Source organism: Gobius niger (genome assembly GCF_951799975.1).
Source record: "Gobius niger genome assembly, chromosome: 18".
NCBI lineage: Eukaryota > Metazoa > Chordata > Actinopteri > Gobiiformes > Gobiidae > Gobius > Gobius niger.
In genome coordinates, this window is record NC_136869.1 from 14,606,882 (window position 1) to 14,626,723 (window position 19,842).

Here is a 19,842-nt window from a genome sequence, read left to right on the forward strand (position 1 = left end):
GAGTTGTGCTCGTCACAATCTTTACATTACAGTGGCACTCAATTTAACTAATTGCAATCTCACTATTGACTTTTCCTATTTGATAAATATTAAAGAACACATTGCATTTTGATTGTGTTCATTCACTGCTTCATCAGCATTCAGGCATTAGTTTACAAAACACAATTAATATTAACATTGTATACACAGTGTACCTCTCAGTGCAAAACAAACAGGAAGTACCTTGAAATACAGTTGCCAATGACGTGTTTTAAGAAAAGATTCAGCTGTGGTCACTGGAGGTGCCCACCTACACACACTGGTCACAGCACAAATTATGAGGCAATTAACAAAATATATACTGTAGCATGCCAGGTGACTGATTTAGGGTGAAACTGCTAATCATTGTGAATAAAGATCAATATTGTGACTATAGTAGAACGTAATAGGCATCATTTAAAGGTCGCAATGAATATCCAACTACAGCCTGTGCTTGCAACATAATTTACTTAAAGCAAAAAAAGAGCAACATTAGTCACCACAAGTTCGCATTCAGATGAAAAGGCCCTGCGAGGAGTGTCTCTTTCTGTCGTCACTTAATGCTGCGGTAAATCTCCATTCAGAAATGTGGATGACTCAGACTGGACACACAGCTACGATGAGCCGGTGATGACATGATTTCGTGAAGTTTGGTCACATCATGTCTTTTCGTGAATCTGAATAACCTAAAACATGTAGATGTGAAATCAAGATGCCAGATATCATAACATAAGTAGTTGCCTTAATTTGTGTCTGACAAATCTCTGTTTACAACGTCAGATCTTCCAAAGCTTGAGGGCTCTTCCGAATAAATCAAGTAAAAGCTGGTTATTAAAGGTAGCGTTGTGATTACACCTCCCGAGGTAGCTCTTTTCTCATTTCCACAGCCAAGCCCTATCCCTGCCATCTGATCCCACTCCAAAAGACAAAATTATGTCTATTACAAAATGATATCCACACTAAAGCAGCAAAGTGTCTCCTTGGGGTCCAATAACCATATTAAGTTTCCTGACGTCCGTGTAGAGTACACCATGGGGAAAATTATCTTTATTCTGCACCCCTATAACTTCTACACCTGAAACCTTTTTCATGGGTTGATTCTTTATTCAAGCTTTTCGCACTTTTGATGGTTTTAGGTCTTTCCTTAAAGGGACTATATAGAATTTAAAAATGTTAAAATGATTTTCCTCCCCTACATGTTCCAGCCATGTCCTAATGTGTAGAATGAGCCCAGACCTGTTCACCACAACTGCCTCTAAAATCCTGCGCTGTCACTCAAAAAGTTGCAGGTGCAGTTACACGCATGGCCTCAGGTGGCAGTAGTGAGTATAAAATGGCCAACTTGTATCTAGCCCCTTTAAAGCTGCATTATGCAACTTTTCATGCAGCAAAAAAGTTGATATTTGTGTGTATTTTACCTTGTAGTGACCCAGTGGCTGTGTGAGTGTTCAGCATGGCGCCTTTACTTTCGATCACGGTGGTCTCTACAACGCTCAAGGATCCATTGTTTTGTAGGTTTTCTGGTGAGGGGGTCCATCAGCAGAGAAAACCGTCCTAACAATTGATCCTGGAGCGTCCTAAAGACCACTGTGATTGAAAACAAAGGTGCCAAGTTGACCACTCATACAGCTGCTGGGTCACTACAAGGTAAAATACACACAAATATCAACTTTTTTCCCCACATAAAAAGTTGCATAATGCATCTTTACAGAAAATTGGTGAGAGAGAGCAGTGAGAACAGACTGGATCCATTTGTGATCTTCAATTATATATCTTTGGATTTGATTCCAGTCTTGTCTCAAATTTGTTAGGTCAGTACAACGCTCTTCAATGTGGAATGGCAATTTTTCTAAAAACCTATAAGTTAAAATACCCACACTTTGCAGAGCCACTTTGAAAGAACGCAATGAATATAGTGCTGACTGCATCGTCTCTTTCTCCGTGATCAGCCTGATTGATGAAGGGCTCGTCGGAAACACCCACTGGGCTCGGGGCCAGTGTCCGTGGGTCCCCCCCGTCACAGATTTAAAGTTGTGCTGTTGTCAGAGGCCCCTGATGGACGGCTGTGCGACGTGTGAGAGAGGGAGGGAGGAGGGAGCCGCCCGGAGTGTCTGTGTGCGGCTGACGCTCTTGAATCATCATCTCAGCCCAATGTGGAGCGAGCCACAGGTATAAAAGCTTTACACACCTGCTCAGCAATATCGTCTTCACAGCTCCAACGCCGGACCTCACACCAACAAGTGGACGTGGTAAGTTCATTTTCAATTTAATTTCTGTTATTTCTCTGTAAAAGATGGGGAGACAGGTTCAGGAGATTTTGATCTTGGCTCTATGTATTTTTTTTTTTATATATACATCGTTAATCATCATTTTACCACTATGTGAATAACATTTTAAGTTGTGCAAAGAAGTAAGCAACCTGTATGTAGTACACTTAAATAGTACACTTAAAATTGTTGTAGAAATGAGAAACGATACAATAAAAGATTTGATTAATAGTTTCTCATGCTACTATCTTTTTTTCCAAGGATATTTTTTACACAGTTGACCTGTGTGCTCAAACTTTCCATGACAAAAACACAGAATCTAATCAAGTAGTAAATGCTAAAGAAGCCAGACTTAACCTACTCCCTGCACGTCTTCTTCTTATCAGTTCCACTTCCGTGCATGTCAAATGGTCCTCACAGCTGTGCCTTGTTGTTTCCAGTGCCTTGAGTGAGTGCACACAGTATGCTGCCTCAGAGAGCGGCTGATGTTCGGCAGAGTGTCTTGACGAGCCGCTGGTTGCCTGTTGCTCTAGTGCTGCTGCTCCTGCTCTCTGTACAACTCAGCGGCGCGCACAGCACCACCGTGGAGCATGACTTCCACATAGTGCACAACGTAGACAACAGGAGTAAGTGAGACCTTGCACTTTCAACTGCTAGTCAGACAAAGCTCGTTTTGTTTTGAGGAAGCCTTAAAGGTGCATTATGCAACTTTTTTATGTGTGAAATAAAAGTTGATATTTGTGTGCATTTGACCTTGTAGTGACCCAGCAGCTGTATCAGTGGTCAACATGGCACCTTTATTTTCAATCCCAGGACGCTCCAGGATCAATTGTTAGGAAGGTTTTCTCCGCTGTTTTCTCCCCAGAAAACCTACAAAACAATTGATGCTGGGGCATTGTAGAGACCACTGTGATCGAAAGTAAAGGCATGAAAAGTTGCATAATGCACCTTTAACTAAACTAAAATATGCACATCAAAATGAAAGGTGCAAAGCAAGTTGATTTTATTTTATTATATTTATTTATTTTTTATTCTTATATTGCCGATTTTATGTGCAGCACTTTGGAAACACTTGTTTATAAAATGTGCTATATAAATAAAGTGGATTGGATTGGATTGAAGTTCTGACAAAAATATATGGGAATAAATATGATCGTATTTCTCATGACAAGATGGTTTGGCCAACACCAGTCAGTCAAAACCATTACTTTTAAGACTTTTTTTCTGAAAAACACAGTCTTTTATTATGTGTTATATAAAGTCCTTGCTTTTCTTGCCTTATATCATCAACATACACTCTGTGGGTCATTTATCAAGCGTTCGCTCGTATGCAAAGCGAGCAGCAGCAGAGTCAATAATGCTTTTTTTACTCACGCAGCATAGTCTAACACTGTAATACAGGCAACATTAAATGGTAAATTAAGTGCAACATGCCAATAAAACGCACCTGCTATTTACCACATGACCCCCTTATGTATATCTCGTTCCTGTGAGCTTCTAATATATGAATTAATATGTCCTCAGGTCCAGAGATTGACCCGTTCTGGTACGTGGGGCGGGGAGTCAGACCTATCGGCCGGTTCGGGAAGAGGCAGAGTGTGGAGGTGGCGCTGGGCAGCCGGGACATGCAGCCTGTGCTCCAGACTTTAGTACTGCTCCTGAACAGTCTCAAAACCAAGGAACGACTCAGCAAAGTCTCAATGGAAGACCAGGACTGGCTGCCATGACAACACACAGACCACTGAGTAATTTGTATATTTCTTTGGCCTTAACTTTTTTTTTTCTCTCTCTGTTGCTTGTAATAAACATGTACATAAAATCTATCTATATTGATTAATAAACTACAAAGCTAATTGTGTTTGTCACTTATACAGATCACATCACACGTTCTCATAAGCTTGCAAATTTTATTAATTTTCTCTCGGAGTACTGTGGCACATAGTATTTTTTGCTTGTTGATAATTCCCCACATGTCGTATGAACAATTGCACATAAAATTGAATGGCTCTGCATTCGACAGTCAAAGTCATCAATAAAGTCAGTCTCACTGGACTCAAACAGGACATTTCCAAATCCTGTGTGAACCCAAACGTCAAGACAATTATACTTAGGACGATCTCTTGCTCACAACACTGTAGGATTAGTCAATATGATTGGCATACGTACACTATTTAACATCATATCCATCGTTTTCACACATATACATATATTAACAAACTTCTTATAGCTTTTCTTTTATAAAAATACTGGACACTGATGATTGGACCCTTGTGCCTCTCATTTGACACTTTGTACACAAATTTGAAACATGCTAACTAATGTACATCTACACTTTTAAAAACGGGACAACCCTGGAGAAATGCTCAGTGGGAGATGCTTCATGAGGTGGATGTGATATGACCAAATATTAAGAAATTTGGTAAGTTCCCAAAATACACCATTGTACTTGTTTTGAGTCATTGCACATAGATATTACAGAGATGGCTCCTTTTGGGAAATATGAAGCCATGAAGCATTTGCAACAGTAATTATTCATGTTAATATTTTTATCATATTGCATAAAAACAGCGTAAGGTACAAAAATAAATTGCTTCTAACAAAATCATGGTTAATATGGCGTTTGATATAAAGATTTCTCTATGTATTTTACACAATGGCTAAAGATATGAAAAAATACTTTGTTAAAATAAAAGGCCTCAACGTTGTGATGAAATCGGGAGGATTTGGTTCAAGAAAACTGGCCAAGAACGGACATGAATCTGACAGAACAATCTCTGATGAGCTCATCGTTTGGTTAAGATTAGAAACAATTAAAACAAAAACTGCATTGAAATGAAGGTAGATATCTTCTAATACAACTCCTAGATTTGTGTGAAATGTAGTCTATATTAAGTATGCCTGCATCACGGAAATATATTTTTGTCAACACTGTGCTTTTGCCCTTATATCTTTATAGGAATTTGAATAATCTAAAATACTTACTGCATGTGTTTGAAATTAATTTGATGAATATGGCTGAAAACATTTTGTATAAAACACCATAGGGCTCTTTCAGGGCGTGGGATCACATTTTCATTGCACATTTAATCACAATACTCTTGTAAACAGAGGGGGAAATGCTCACTTGCTTTCTGTACAGTTTTAGGATCGCAGATTTTAAGGCAGACGCCAAACGTCCAGTCGTATCCGCGTTAGAAACAGTCTTTATGAACTGAGAGGACTGACTCTGTGTCTGTGGTGATGAGAGGCTGTTCTTCTGTTAGGCTGGACTCTGAGTACAGTCTAAGGTCTGAAGGGCGGCGGGCATGAAGGTCTGGAGGTCTAAGAAGAGGTTGAGTCAAGGCACTGGAGGAGTCCCTGTCTCTGGGCTGTGCTTTCACTGTGGAGCAAACACTTCCTGCTCTGGCTCTGATTTATCTGAAACACAGAAACAGTCATGAGAAATACCCTGGATTAACTTTAAGGGCCTTTTCACACCTAAACGTCTGTACCGAGATTCAGAAGTTTGGAGAAGGTTGGCATGACAACGAGGGGAGTAATTTTAAAGTTGAATATTTATCTATTATAAACAAACTGACATTAATATGATAAATAAAATCCCCCCCCTCTCCCTCTCCTTCTTCTTAAAACCAAACAGAAAGTCCAAAAGTCTGAACAAATCAGTGCAAGTCAGAAAGTGTCCTGATAGTGCAGTGTATGTCATCTCGTGATAAAGTTTTTATAGACAATAAAATTTGACCCATTCTCTATCTCGAAGATAAATCTCTAGCTCAGGGATATACTGTATGTGGCAAAAGGGAAAGAAAATAAATAAAATCACCTTCCAATATAGATTAACTTTTATCAGTTACTTGTGTTGAGAGTTAAGTAAGGAAGTAAGTGCTTTATTGTCATTGTACAAGCGTACAACAAAATAGTGTTCAGGTGTCCATCCTGGGCTGCTGCGGCTAAGCCGGGCTGCCACTGTGTGTCAACATGACCCACATGACCTTGGAGGTCGGGAAAACCTGGCTGGCTGCCCTGTGTCGCCTCTGATCCTCTGAAATTGTGCACCGCCTCTTGGGTTTGTCCCTGTTTCAGTGGTGTCCTGCACTGGTCAGCTCCTCCACCTTCTCCTTCCTCTTCCTCCTGCACAGCTCCCTCCGTTCCACAACATTCACCATCTCCTCGTTTGTCCCTTTTTTGTTTCTTGTAGCTCCTCTTGTGATGCCTGCTCTGTGCTGCCGATGTGGGGGCTCTTGGTGCCTCTTCAGTGTCTCAGAAGAAGAAATGTGTAGGTCTCAAATGGGTTTAGCCGATAAACTAGCATTTGTTTACTTTTAAAAAGCTGCTTCTTCAGGATCATTTTGGAGTAGAAACTTACTTTCTGGCTACATTTACACTATAAAACACGGCTTTCTGTCCATCAAAGTCTTGTAATGTTAAAGCAACAAGGCTAACGGACCAACAGAAGTTAATAACAAGTAAGAAACTTGCACCCTTCATTATGATATGTTCGGGCATCATCTCCACCTTAAATATAATGCTGATCACCGTTGTGATTACATGTCTTGGCCACTGATTTGGTGCCATTGTCCAGTTTGTCGTCTGCCTTTGAGCTGCTCTAAAAAGCCTCCTGAATCAGAGGCATTGTGCAGGACGTGGCTTTGGGATAAAGATATAAAAAGAAAATAAAGAAGGCTCCAACGGAACAGTACTATTCATGGCTATGAAAGGAAGAGACTGCTTGTTGATTGATAAAGCCTTAGCCCCTGTGTACTCTGTGTGTCCATTTAGCAGCTTTACATCTAATGGAGCTTTTTAGCCCATTTCTCGCAGATGTATTCACTTTCATCATCTATTCACTGTCTTGTTTTAGGACAAAGACAAAAATGTTGACTAAAATATGAATAAAAATAGTCCCCTTTCAGCTTTTGCTGTCTTAGTCTTGGACACCAATAGCAGGCATTTAGGTGTGATAAGAGTATAATTAGCAAAGGCTACACGAGGATCTCTTGTTTAAACAAATAAGACCAAAAATATTGGTCTTATTTATTTAAACAAGACACCAAGAAACATAGTATTCTGTACCTTTGAGTGGAGGGGCAGGCAGCTTCCTTCTCTGATGACGAGATGAATCAAGAGTTTGAGGCTGTAAAAAAACTGGGTTATCATATCATATAATAGTTTCATCAAGGGTACATTTATTTTATAGACAAATCTATAATAGGCTTTCATGATATTAAAAATGAACAATAAGTTAATATCTAATTAATTGCAACTTCTAAACCTATTAAGTGACTAGTAACATGTGAGAAAGATGAGCCACATTGACCAATGAGAAAAACCTTTATGTCGAGCCTTGATCAGGATTAATGCCCACAGTTTTATCGATTGCTTTTCTTATTTGACTGACACATAATTCAGTAATAAAGACAAACCTTAGGTCTTGGCTTGTACTTTGAGAAGCGATTACAGACAGTCACATTCAGCCCCGCTGTTTTCAGTGCTGATATTCTGGCTTCAATATTTGAGATCTGTGAATAAACATATTCATGTAACCAACTGTGTTAGTTAATAAAGTTGATTGATGGATGTGTTTTCCAGATGTTTTTACCTGAAGCTCAGACTGCTGGACCTGAGCTGCTGCTGTTGCCACTTGATCTTCCAGAAAAGCCAGTTCAGTGTCTGATGTCCCACTGCTGATGTCACGGGCACAATGCTCCAGGTCTCCCAGCGCCCCCTCCAGGCTGTACACCGCCCCTGCAGCCAGGTACACCTGCACACAGCACAACAGGTCTAAAGGTCGTTCTTTACTCTGTTGTGAAAGAGCAGGACAACAGTGGAATCAAAGAGGTAAATTATAATGAAAAATGTAAGATCTTGAAGTTAAATTTTGTGTAGAAAGAAGAGATGGGAATCCCCACAAATTAAATATGTTTATAAAACACAATAATTCTGTATTATCCTTGTGATTTTTGAGCTTGATTCAGTTTCTCCATTTTCGCATTTTAATCCAACAAATAAAGTTTGCAGTCCGTACGTTCTCCTCCATCTTGGTGAGCCTCTGGTCCAGCCGGCGCGTCTCTGAGCAGCTGGAGATCGGTGACGCAGACTCGGTGGGAGTGTAGCTCTCTCCTCCTGCCTCTCCGATCAGTTCCTCTGTGGCGTTCAGAACTTTCAGGACCTCCGTGGTGATGCTGCACAGGGAGGCTGCTGAGTATTTCTGTTAGAACACACATAACGCAGTCAGACACGTGGATCCATAACAGCTTCAAATACAATATGAACTACAGTATACAACAGGAGGTGAGTGTAGCGTGATGATTTGTTATTTATTCACAAACTAATTCCAAAGTATGCACAATTATGCCATTACAAAGTCATTAGGCAGAAAGAAAACAAATCCGTCTCCTCAAAAGTCTCAAGCGCTTCGATCCCACTGAGAAAATATTGCTCAAGTGACACAAGCCGCACTATCTCTCATGTCTAATCAGCCGTGATGTGAACATGAACATCGGAGCGTTGTTGACCTGCCACAAGTGATGCACAACAAACAACGACGTGCAAAACCCCAGCAGGGAAACAAGGACTTCGAGTAAAGACAACACTCGTGAATTATTCAAAGATGGGAAAAAAAAGATAAAAGCAGATGGAGCAGTGGCACAAAAGATGTCAGAAGCAGCGGTAGTGGCAGCGAGTAGGTGTAGTATTTGGAAGAAGATAGCAGAAATAACTGTGCTTGTATTAGTAAAAGTAGTATGAGCAGTAATAGTAGTACAAGCCGCAATAGACATTAGGGCCAGACCGATATATCGTGCCGATATCAGTTGATGAAAAGGCTGATATCTCCGGAACAGAAAGTCATAGCTTTCAAAATATTGTCCACCTATTTTATATGTTGTAGACCTTCTTATAATTTCTGAATCATAAGAGACTTTTTGTTTTGGAATCTACCGATTTTTGACAAGCTCCATCTGAAGTACCTACTAAACATGAATATCCTGAATAATTTAGAATGTTACCTCTCATACAGCGCCCCCTGCTGTCACAGTTCAGCACTGACACATTTAGAAGCATCATACAAAAATATCAGCGGTGCATATCGGCCTCAGCCTTAAAGAAACCCATATCGGTCAATAGATTTATTTCTATACATTTCTATGATTGAAATCTTTACTATAATAATAAATGTTTAACTAAAGACTATTTGAGAGACAATAAACAAAAAAAAAACGAAGAAAGAAAATAAAAATATCGGCCTATATATCAGCTACCATATGGGTCGGGCCTAATAGTCATAGTAGAGCAGTGGTAATTAGTAACTGCGCCCTTTTTTTCCAGAGACCATCATCTGCACCGGGTAGTTTTAGAATAGTGGACACCGTTTCTGCTCGAGTACAACCTGCCGCTGGAGATGACAAGTTGCTGATGAAGCCCCTTTTCCTCCTCTCAATGTTTGTAACCACATAGTGAGATCAGCCTGTGGTTTCTCTCATTAACTTTTGGAAGTTGCCAGGGGAAACCGTTCCTGCCACCAGCAAATTTTTCTGTCTAAGCTGTACATTACTGTTGCTCAAAATATTTCTGTATTGTAAAATGTTGTGTCTTAACTTACTCCGGTTACCCTGGATAAAATGAACAAAAACTGACTAGACACCACATATAATGAGAATAACTGTGATTAAAGGCTTTGGAGACGCATTGATCGCTGTCTGCATGAATGTGGTGGATCGGTGTGACATAAATCAGGGAGTGAGGAGGAGGAGCACTTGGGTTAAGATGAAATGCACTATTAAGATGGAGATGAAAGCGTGCAAAACAAAACTCTTCAACTTGTTAAAGTAACTTAATGGCAACGAGGCAAATATGAAACTCAGGCGGATATTGACTCAGGCGGATCGATCACGTTAGAGTCTGCCCTTCAAAAGAGCCATGAATCCAGAACAAGCTGTCGGAAGCCATTGATTCTAAAGGTAAGATATGGTAAGGAAAGGAACATTATGAGGTGACTTATAGATTTAGACAGTTTAGGGATCTTTCCTAAGGACGGCAGATCTTTTGTTACTCGTGCTGTTGGAAATCAGTCTCTTCTCTCATTTTCTTTTTGCTTGTTGAAACATTTACGTAAAGATTATATAAAAGCATAAAGATTAAGACAGAAAAATCATCTTGTGTTGAAATATCTACTAACTCTCAACCAAAAGAGACACACACGTCTCTCTCCAAAGGCTAAGCAGTTTTTGTTATTTGTGCTAAAAATAGCTCACGGGAGTTTGTAGGTCTAGAAGCTATAAATTGTCAAACTTAACACAGATCAACAAATATTATGTAGGACTGGGTCATTAAACCAAATAAGACTGTGGTGATTATGTGGTTCCCAAAGAATGTGTGTCTGTAAAAATAAACAGGAATGTGAATTATGGAGCAGTAGCACGTGTCTCACAGAGAGGATTACTCATAGTCGCCCTTTATATGAATAGAGCTTATTAATGACGGACAGGGCCCACACATGTTACATCAGGTGACCTCACACAGAAAGGACATGATGTGGAGCTGTGTGACTTCAGACAGACACGACGATGACGAGCCGACAGATTTAACTATGTCAGTGAATTGTGGGAAGAACATCATTTTGACCCAATGATCTACTTCAAGTTTCTCATCAATATAACCCAACATTTGTATCATACAGATTGTGTGCTACTACTAATGTACAAACTGCTGTGTGTCTATTTAGATAAGAATTGTTTTTGCAGACACTTACTTTGTGCAGTCTTTGAGTCCAACGTAGAGACTATGCAGAGTTTAACAAATTTTAAATGATGTATTTTCCTCCCCCTATATGTCCTAATGTGTAGAATGAGCCCAGAGCCCCACAAGCTTAATATAGAAGATGCAGTTACACATATGACCTGAGGTGGCAGTAGTGAGTATAAAATGGCCAACTTGCATCTAGTCCCTTTAATTGAAACAGCAATTTTAAAAGTTGAAATTAGCAAATTGCATTTATTTAATTATTTATTGTTTATAATATTTTCAGCTGGTTTATTATGGTATGTTTGGATACTATATTTTGATGTTATCAAGAAGCAAAATCCTGATTTAGGGTACCTAACATGTTGTCTCCACTGGGTTCATTTTATAAAACATGTAGTTTCAAATTACACAACCATGCTCACAAACATGATTCTTGTATTTTTTTTTTGTGCTGTTTCATTGAAGTGTCAGTCATTCTCTTTATGAGCTTTTGTCCCAGTTGAAGGACGGCAGGTCTTTTGTTACTCGTGCGGTTTGAAATCACTCTCTACACTCTCTGGTTTTCAGTTCATATTTCAGACACAAAGATCTCCCCAAAGTTAGTTAACGATGTATCTTGGCTTATTTACATGTAGGTTTTATTACTGCACATTTTATGTTTACCCTTTAAAATCGACTACACACTATCAAGCCGTGAAATATTTATAAAGCCTTTATACAGCGAGGTGCAGTATTTAGTCGTAACTCTTGCCACAGTAATACTTTGGTGCTTTGCCATAGTAACACTCAACACAGCATCACTATTATTGTGCTTGTAAGTGAATTAATGTTTCATGAATGCTTTTATAAGGTATGATTAAAGCAATACTAAGTAACTCTTGCCCCTAGAGGCCATAAGTGCAACTGCAGGTGTTGTGGCAAGTTGCGTTTTCTTTTTACTTATTACTTGTCCTGAGAGTAAATACTACGCTGACAGAAAAGGCGAAGGGAGAGAGGGATATTGTACATCCAATTACAAAATGGAAATATTTTTTTCACTCAAACTTGGCTGTAAATACTGTTTAAAGTGCCTGTTAGCTTCTTCTTCGTGATTCCATTAGTGTGTAATGGTTGCCACATGCAGTCAAGTTGCAGTTGTGGTTTTCTGGCCAGAGACACCAGGGAGAGATGAAAGACCCCCCCCAATCATCCCATTAACACTTGCATTACCCCCAGAGGGACTACGGAAAGGATTTATTGAGGTAAATAAGTTACTTAGTATTGCTTTAAAGGCACACTATGCAACATTTTGGACTATATTGTTACCATCAGAACAAAACATGCTCCTAATGACCAGCTCAACACAGAAAATGCTATTTCTGCAGTGAGTAGTCAAAGAATGGATTTGAGTGAGAGCCTAACCTGTGCAAATGTCAAACACTGATGACTTTAGTCGACATCTCCATGGAGATGAGCTGGAGACGTACCCACTCCGGGTAAAGTTACAGTCATGTCTTAGGAGAGCTGAGCCGCTCACAGCAAAGGCACATGTTTTTTTCTACATTTATGAGGTTTTTTTCAATGATGAAAATATCTGTCATAAAATAAATGCTTCTATTTCAATTGTATTTATTGGGTAAACTCTACACAGTGTGTAAAGGCTGAATAGTGTGTAGTTTTCTATGCAGTATAACATTTGACTTGTTGTATTTTATTTCATCCTCCTCGTTTCTTGTTCCTCTTTAAAACAAGAACGATGACGTTATAACAGATGACACACACGTATGGGTTAGTTCGTTCTTCAGAAATGAGATGACTTCACGCCACCACTCTACATTGCCCAATAATGCATTCTGGCTGTTTTCATCTCACCTGATGTAAGAGCGAGTTGAGCAACTGAAGCCTCTGTTGTGTTTCCGAGTCAAACTGTCCCTCCTGACAAAGACAGATAGACGGACACGGACACAGAGCGCAGGCAAAAGGAAGAAGGAAACAGTACAGAGAAACACGCATGAGGCACACAGGGAAAAGCATAAAGTGGACCGACCAGCAATGAAGCGGTTATACAAGCCAGAGACACAGAAGCAGCACATAAAGTGGGTTCAGACAGTTTTCAGATCTCTTTTGATTATTCATGTTTTCTTGAAAACCTAGAGAAATAATGAAATAAAATTAATTCCTTTTCAATCTGTAAAAAAATCTACACTGATTACCCTACAGAACTACAATGGGAAACTAACACTCAATTCCACAAAGAGAAAGATGCATCCTGAGGGTAGTTTTTTTTATAGAATATAATAAAGAGAGGGGTGTGAATACTTGAACCCACTGTATCTACTTTATGCATAAGAGAGCAAAGCACATCGCCCACCTGACTGCCTGACAGCGCCCCCTCCTGGGAAGTTGGAGACACAGCCGCCGAACTGGCACTAGATCCGCTCTTCTTGGCTGCGGCTGCTCTGTGTCCCGTCTCCTTGTCCTGGTCCCCGTCACGTTTATGCTGCCTCTTGCTTTGCCTGCTTCCTTCTCTTTTCACCTTATGCTCCTGAACGTCCTCAAAGCCTCGGTCTCTGTCCAACCGCGAGCCCACTTTTGCGTCCTCTTCAAAAGACATGCTCTTTAACAGTTTTTCACTCGCTTCCAGCGCTATCGCTTCTTGTCCATTGACGAAATCCCAAATGTCACCCGCCGTGTCCTGAGCGCCAACTTTCTCCCGTTGCTTTTCAGCGTCACTTTGTCTTTGCCTTTCCTTCTCTGTTGACCACTTTGCGCTCTCCTCTTCTTTGCTGTTTGCGCGCCTGACCATCTGGCTCAGTCGGGACCGTAGCTCTTCCTCGATGGGATCTACCGTCTTGGGCGAGAGGGGCACGGCTGACGTGATGAAGGTGGGGGGAGGGCTGGGGATGGCCGAGTTGGGAGCCACAGTGTCGGGGTCTTCGGGCTCCGGGGTCATGGCGTCTGACCTGAAGACGTCCGGTGCTGCGGTGGACACAGGTGAATACTCAGGGGTAGGAAGCTCCTCGCTCAGGCCACGCTTCAGGAGGGCGTTGAGGAGAATTCCGCTGTTCTCCTAAGAGGGAAAAATGGAAATTTAATATTCACCTCTTAACCCCCGCTTTAACCACTTTGTTGCCATTTTTCTATTACTCTTTGGCTGTGCTTTCGATGCCTTTTTGTCACATTTTTGTGTCATTCTCATGCAGCAGGTGTGCCAATGTTTGACAAAAATCAAACTTAAAGCTGGGGTACCTGACTTTTTGTTGTAAAGTAAATTTGTTTTTACCACCATGGAGTATGTTGAAAACACAGCAAAAAACATTGTTGCACGGTCTTCACCTAATTTTTTATTGAGCGAGAGAAAATAGAAGTTGAATCTAAATGAGTGAAATTCCCCCCTTCTTCACTTTGCCATCACTCAAAGCTGTACACGGGCTTGAAATGTGCATATAAAACAATTTGCTTGAACAACTTGTGTGCATATTATCAGGCCAAGATCACCAGGGTATGTCAACTTACCATTATGGATTAAACAAACTCAATTGTTTGACCATAAATAGCTTCACACAACAACTATGAGGGGGAAAAAAAACCTTAGAAAGCAATGTATTTATTTAGCTAGTATGAAAAGAATACACTTTTGTGTCACTATCACCACCTTGCTATCAATGCAACCTCCCTATGACTAACCAGTCACTTCATGCATTTTTTGCTAAACCTGGGTTGAGGCAGTGACTTGAGCGTCGGGCTGAAAACTCGGAGACCGTTTTAGAGTTTCTAGTGCTTACAATTACTACAAGTATATTTCATATGAACATGAAAAGTACTTGTGTTGATTGTAATGAGGAACCGCAGTGTTAAAATTGACATCCTCTCGGGGGTAAAGCATGCATACCTTTTTAATTTATGTTTATACAATTCTTAATAATATATCATTATATATATACTGTATTGACTGAAAAGTACAGCCCATAATATTGCAAGCGTTCTCTTCACAATAATAACATTATGCTCCTTAGCCGGAAAGGTTTGCCTTTAGATTATAATATGAACATGGCAATGCACTTGTGGTGATTGTAATGAGGAACCACAGTGTTAAAATTGAACAGTGTGTTCTGAGGAACTTGGTTATACAGGCTTGTAAAGCGCAATACAAGTGTAAGGCATTATTATTGTTATTATTAACCTGCCCCCAACCCAGTGACTCGAGCTGAGCTTCTAGCTAAGAACTCCAGGACCATTTTATTAACAGGGACAATGCAATCAGACATAGTTGGAAACGTTTGCAGCTTATGCAATGCACAAGAGCGGGAACAGCCAGGTGGTTCAACAATTTCAATATCTTGATTCAAACGTAACGTTCAAAGACCGTGTCAAGAAAACTTGGCAAACTTTAAACATATAAGGCCTTACTTGAAAGTAGAGTCAGCAAAGGTTTACATGCACACTATGTTATTTAGTCATATTCATTATTGCCACATGACTTGGTCCCATACATCTGAGAGCACTTTGAAGCTCTCGCGTCTCTGTCTCTGAAAACAGTTAAACCTTACATAGGAGGCCCTTGCATTATCATTACGGTAACATTGTAAGCAAATATAACATTTTAGATTTTGAGAGCTATCAGAAGTTGCTGGATGCTCGCTTTATTTTTAAAGTTCCTACTGGACTGGCTCCTCCACCCTTAATGGATTTTATATGTAAAAAAAACAATACTGGAGTAAGAACCAGAGCGCTAGCCTGGGGAGACTGCGGTGCATGTGCAAAGGCGCAGGACTAAATTCAGCCCAACATTATGGAATACTCTGGCAGAGCGCATACAAAACTGTGGGACCTTCCTAACATTTAAAGGGTCATTAAAAATTGTATGAAATCCAAACAGTCATGCTTTTCCTTGGACTTTCTCTTTCTCTTTTTTAAACTGTTTGTTCCTGTTAGCTTAGACGAGACAGTTTTATAATGAAAAGGAGAATTAATATAAAAGGTCCATTGAGGGAAAAAATAAGCAAACTTTTACTTAGACCTTTGTTTCATTTGTTCTCATTTTGTTTGTTTGCGTTTGTCCAGGAAGTATTTATTGTACTGAAGCTTATATTATCGACTGGACTGTCGACTTTTCGCTTCTTAGTTAGTTATTTACTTCTTGTAGTCAGATTGTCAACTAGAGCTACCTGTTGTCTACCTCTCTACTTGTTTTATAAAAAAATATGTAAAGTTTCATTACCGAAACATACAACATACTTTCTGTATCAAGCGTTTGTCTAACACGGTAATGAGTAGGGGTTACAGTGATGAACGATATTTAAAACTAGCATATAACACTTAATGCTAAGGTGACTCAGGATGTTCTTTTTTACTGACACTTTGTGGCTACTTTGTTATGTTAATCATTAAAGTGTCAAATTTTTACACTAACTGAAATACACATATATTACATGTTATGGTAATGATTTTCTTGCGTGGAAAGTCAAGATTTGTAGGTACAAATGATAACTTTAGAGCTTTAAAATATAAAAGAGATCTTTACTTCGTATCCATCCTGTATATTCTCTCCTGTGTGAGACAGTATGGGTTCAAAATAACTTTATTCATACGTTTTACAATAAATACAGCATTATTGGTTTAGACTGTTACGGTAATGAGAAAAATGAGTCTAGACATTTTTTTTCCTAAATACAGTTGTTTACAGCTGGAAACATCAAAATTAATTTTAAATGTACTTTAATTACTTTCTTTAATTATACAAGATAAATGTCTGTTCAAATAATCTTTTTTTTTTCTAAACAAAGAAAAACTTGTTGCAGTAATGAAATTCTGTCATTAAAATTTCAATAAAGTAATACTTTATTGAAAAGTATACATTTAAAATATTTCCTCACCAAATTATAAACTGGCCCATTTATATCTTATACAGTTATACAGTCACATGATGTTGTGAGATGTTGACCCTTTTGTCAATTCTTCATCCCTTTTTTGTCACTTTTACTGTTATCCTTTGGTTGCTTTTTCCACATTTCTGTCTGTTTTCATTGTGTTCTCATCCTCGTTTTCATCTCATTTTTGTCGCTAGTTTTTGCATGAAGCTTTTAGATTTAGGTAAAGCCAAACTGGATAAAATGTGCTTGGTCTAAGTGGGGGTTAAGACGTTAAAAACTACAGTTTAAGTGCTATATAGCGAGTATAAGAGTTCTCATCATTTTTTCAATACACTAAGGCTGTGTGTGAAAGTAAACATTATTTTAGGTGATAAATGCCTTCACAATAAACTACTAAACAAAAGACGCACTAACTAACCAATAGAATATGTCAATAGTGCAGTTGAAGCTGCTCACCTGTGCCAGTGGATAGATGGACTGTGTGTGGCTTTGGGCCCCGGCTCTCTGCTCTGAGGCCGGCTCTTTCTTGCTTCTCCTTCGCCGTCGGGACCTCTTGATGGGATCATTCTGTCTTTCATCGGCTTCACTGCTGTCCCCCATCACCTACGAATCAACAACTTTAAATGTATTACTTCAGTACATCGTCTTGTATGTAAAAACTGAGACTAGGCCCTGACTGGAGCTCACCTTCGGGTTGAAGTTGACATCCAGAGCGTCTGAAGGCAGTGAGTACGGGTTATGCTGCAGCTGTTGGTGGTACACAGAGGGGTGGTGCGGGTGCAGGTGGGTGTCCGCTGGGCCTCTCTTCTTCATCAAGTTGTGCGGTGGTTTCCGTGGATACGCCGACAGCACAGACGACGCCTCCGAGTCGGAGTTTAGCATCTCTGTGTTGGTGTACTGTCCCGATGACGGAGAGGTGATGGGGTGGTGGTGGGTGTAGGTCCACTCCGGGTCGTGCTGGGAGTCCGTGTAGTAAGTTTCATCGGAAAGTTTCCTCCTGAACTGTTGCAGCGCCGCGCCCCAGCCCCCCTCGTCGTCCACCTCGGAGTCAGAGCCCATCCCGTCGTACGCGGAGACCACTCCTGATTCCTTTTCCAAAACGCTGAACACCAGGCTCTTCCTCTTAGTGAGCAGACTGGGCCGGGACAGCTGGGAGCTGTGCAGGGCGATCCAATTCCCGTCCGGGCTTTGGAGGACTGAAGATGCACCTGGACAAACACAGAGATGAGTCAGATACTTTTCTGCTACAACTACCAGTACATACGGAATTATTCAATTCAATTATTCAATAATTAAAAGAAAAAGGTTTTAAGTCAGTGGTTCTTTTTCCACAAAACACCACCAAAGAAGAGCTTGGCTCTTTGCGTATCACTAGATCTACACCAGGTCCATGTCAGGATGCTGTTTCTCAATATTTGAGAGCTTTCCCTCTTCTTCTGCATCTCAAATAAGATTTTTTGTCATCTAACTAATCTCTTTTGATACTATAACAGAATTATAAATGGTCCTGTCCTGGATTGTCACCTGAAGCAGCCCAAGTATCACCACTGGTATTTATGCAACAGTTTAAGACTTTTTATAAAACTAACATTAGAATAATAAAATGTCTATTATGCCACATTAATGTAAAAGCATTCGAATTATTAAAACTTGTAAAACAGATACTTAATGATCACAAAACAGTCATTCATTGATTCAGACGTACTGGAGTTGTCCAGCCGGTCCACGCTCTTCCAGGTGGGTAAAGACGTGGCTTTGCCCTCCCTCTTCAAAGACGAGTAATCCTGCAGACCTGCCCCGACTCCTGCCCCTTCTTCCTCTGGACCCTTCTCTGGAGAGTCGTCACTGGTGAGAGAGAACGCTGACCGCGAGCGCTGAAAAACATGTCGGTAAACATAATTAATTACAGAAGTGTTTCGGTTAAACAAAGCTCTAAGTTATTTATTTATTCATTTGAACTCATTCCTGAAAGTGAAATGCTCTTTGGTATAAAACTGCAGATATTGTCTGTTCTCACTGGTATCCTATGCTTTATTGTGTTGTGCTACTTTTTACCAGCAGATGGTGCTATACAACCACATAAGAAAGCGCCAGTCAGCAGTGAGTTGTAGTTGAGAAGCAAAATCAACCCTTTGTGGCCTAACTAGTGCAAATAAAGCTCAATTTGGAACATTAAATTAAATAAATTGTTTCACATAAACAAAAAACTCCCTCAAATCACCACAGACACATTTTATAATTGAAATATCAATCTTTGTGTCATGAAAACCCTATTATTATTACACACACAATGCCCACTAATCCCACTCTCCAGCCCCACTTCACGGCCACTGTTTGTATGCGACTCCGCGTCCGGAGCATGTTTGCACAGAGCTGATAACGCGAGCCCGTCCCGCCGCTGCCGAGGGGATCCCAGTGTTTCTCATAGCACTTTGATCTTCACTGAGCGACGCATGGGAAGAGTGAATGGAGGGGCCCGGGGAGAACTGCTTTGATGCTTCACTCACATTCGGGATGATGACAAATCCGCACGACCCCCCGCGGAGCTCTAGTGTGAGCGTGCCAGGTAAAAACTACTGTGATACTCAATAACAGAGGAAGAGGGTGCATTGGTGTCCCGCCAAGCTGTGATCACATGTTACAAGTTGATGAAAAGAGCACCGCTTTGCTTATAACCTCATTGATTTCTCCTTGTCGGAACATTTTACAGAAAGCACTCTCGTCTCATCAGATTCATTTTCAAAAGTTGCGTTAATGTCAGTGGTTTCAGTCGTCGCTATAAACTATAATAGGATTTCTCTACTGCAAGGTGAGGTCTTTGCGAATAATAACTATGGATAAATTGCGTGAAAATTGTGTTAGCTCGACTCTAATCCAACCAAACATGAGATGCCTGAATGCTTTATTTACTTCATGTGGAAATGTCTGCCTTTTATGAGAGCAACTCAAAGCTTTCTCTGCAAAAC

The 19,842-nt window shown here is 40.2% G+C and overlaps 2 protein-coding genes across 3 annotated transcripts in view; one reads left to right on the forward strand and one right to left on the reverse strand.

Annotated features, from left to right (window-relative positions):
- Positions 1 to 1,988: 1,988 nt before the first annotated feature.
- Positions 1,989 to 4,129, forward strand: prlh2 (prolactin releasing hormone 2). Its single transcript, XM_079575840.1, has 3 exons — positions 1,989 to 2,264; positions 2,725 to 2,911; positions 3,810 to 4,129. The coding sequence occupies exons 2-3, from the start codon at positions 2,749 to 2,751 to the stop codon at positions 4,010 to 4,012; spliced, it is 366 nt and encodes a 121-aa protein (XP_079431966.1). The 5' UTR covers positions 1,989 to 2,264; positions 2,725 to 2,748; the 3' UTR covers positions 4,013 to 4,129.
- A 1,055-nt stretch (positions 4,130 to 5,184) lies between these two features.
- The window catches only part of myripb (myosin VIIA and Rab interacting protein b), a 139,716-nt gene continuing 125,058 nt past the window's right edge, over positions 5,185 to 19,842 (reverse strand). Inside the window, exons 9-18 of one of the 2 annotated variants that reach the window (XM_079575796.1) lie at positions 18,582 to 18,750; positions 17,564 to 18,084; positions 17,333 to 17,479; positions 13,375 to 14,073; positions 12,876 to 12,938; positions 8,308 to 8,490; positions 7,882 to 8,043; positions 7,706 to 7,801; positions 7,356 to 7,416; positions 5,185 to 5,702 (exon numbers count right to left, since the gene is read on the reverse strand). In XM_079575796.1, coding sequence (XP_079431922.1) covers positions 5,662 to 5,702; positions 7,356 to 7,416; positions 7,706 to 7,801; positions 7,882 to 8,043; positions 8,308 to 8,490; positions 12,876 to 12,938; positions 13,375 to 14,073; positions 17,333 to 17,479; positions 17,564 to 18,084; positions 18,582 to 18,750 — 2,142 coding nt within the window. In that variant the 3' untranslated portion in view covers positions 5,185 to 5,661. The remainder of the gene's footprint in view (positions 5,703 to 7,355; positions 7,417 to 7,705; positions 7,802 to 7,881; positions 8,044 to 8,307; positions 8,491 to 12,875; positions 12,939 to 13,374; positions 14,074 to 17,332; positions 17,480 to 17,563; positions 18,085 to 18,581; positions 18,751 to 19,842) is intronic. The other variant, XM_079575797.1, reaches the window with a different exon arrangement.

Coding starts and splice junctions, on each gene's coding strand:
- prlh2 (XM_079575840.1), top strand. CDS start 2,749: ATGCTGCCTCAGAGAGCGGCTGATGTTCGGCAGAGTGTCTTGACGAGC. Junction 2,912..3,809: donor GCACAACGTAGACAACAGGA/GTAAGTGAGACC, acceptor ATATGTCCTCAG/GTCCAGAGATTGACCCGTTC.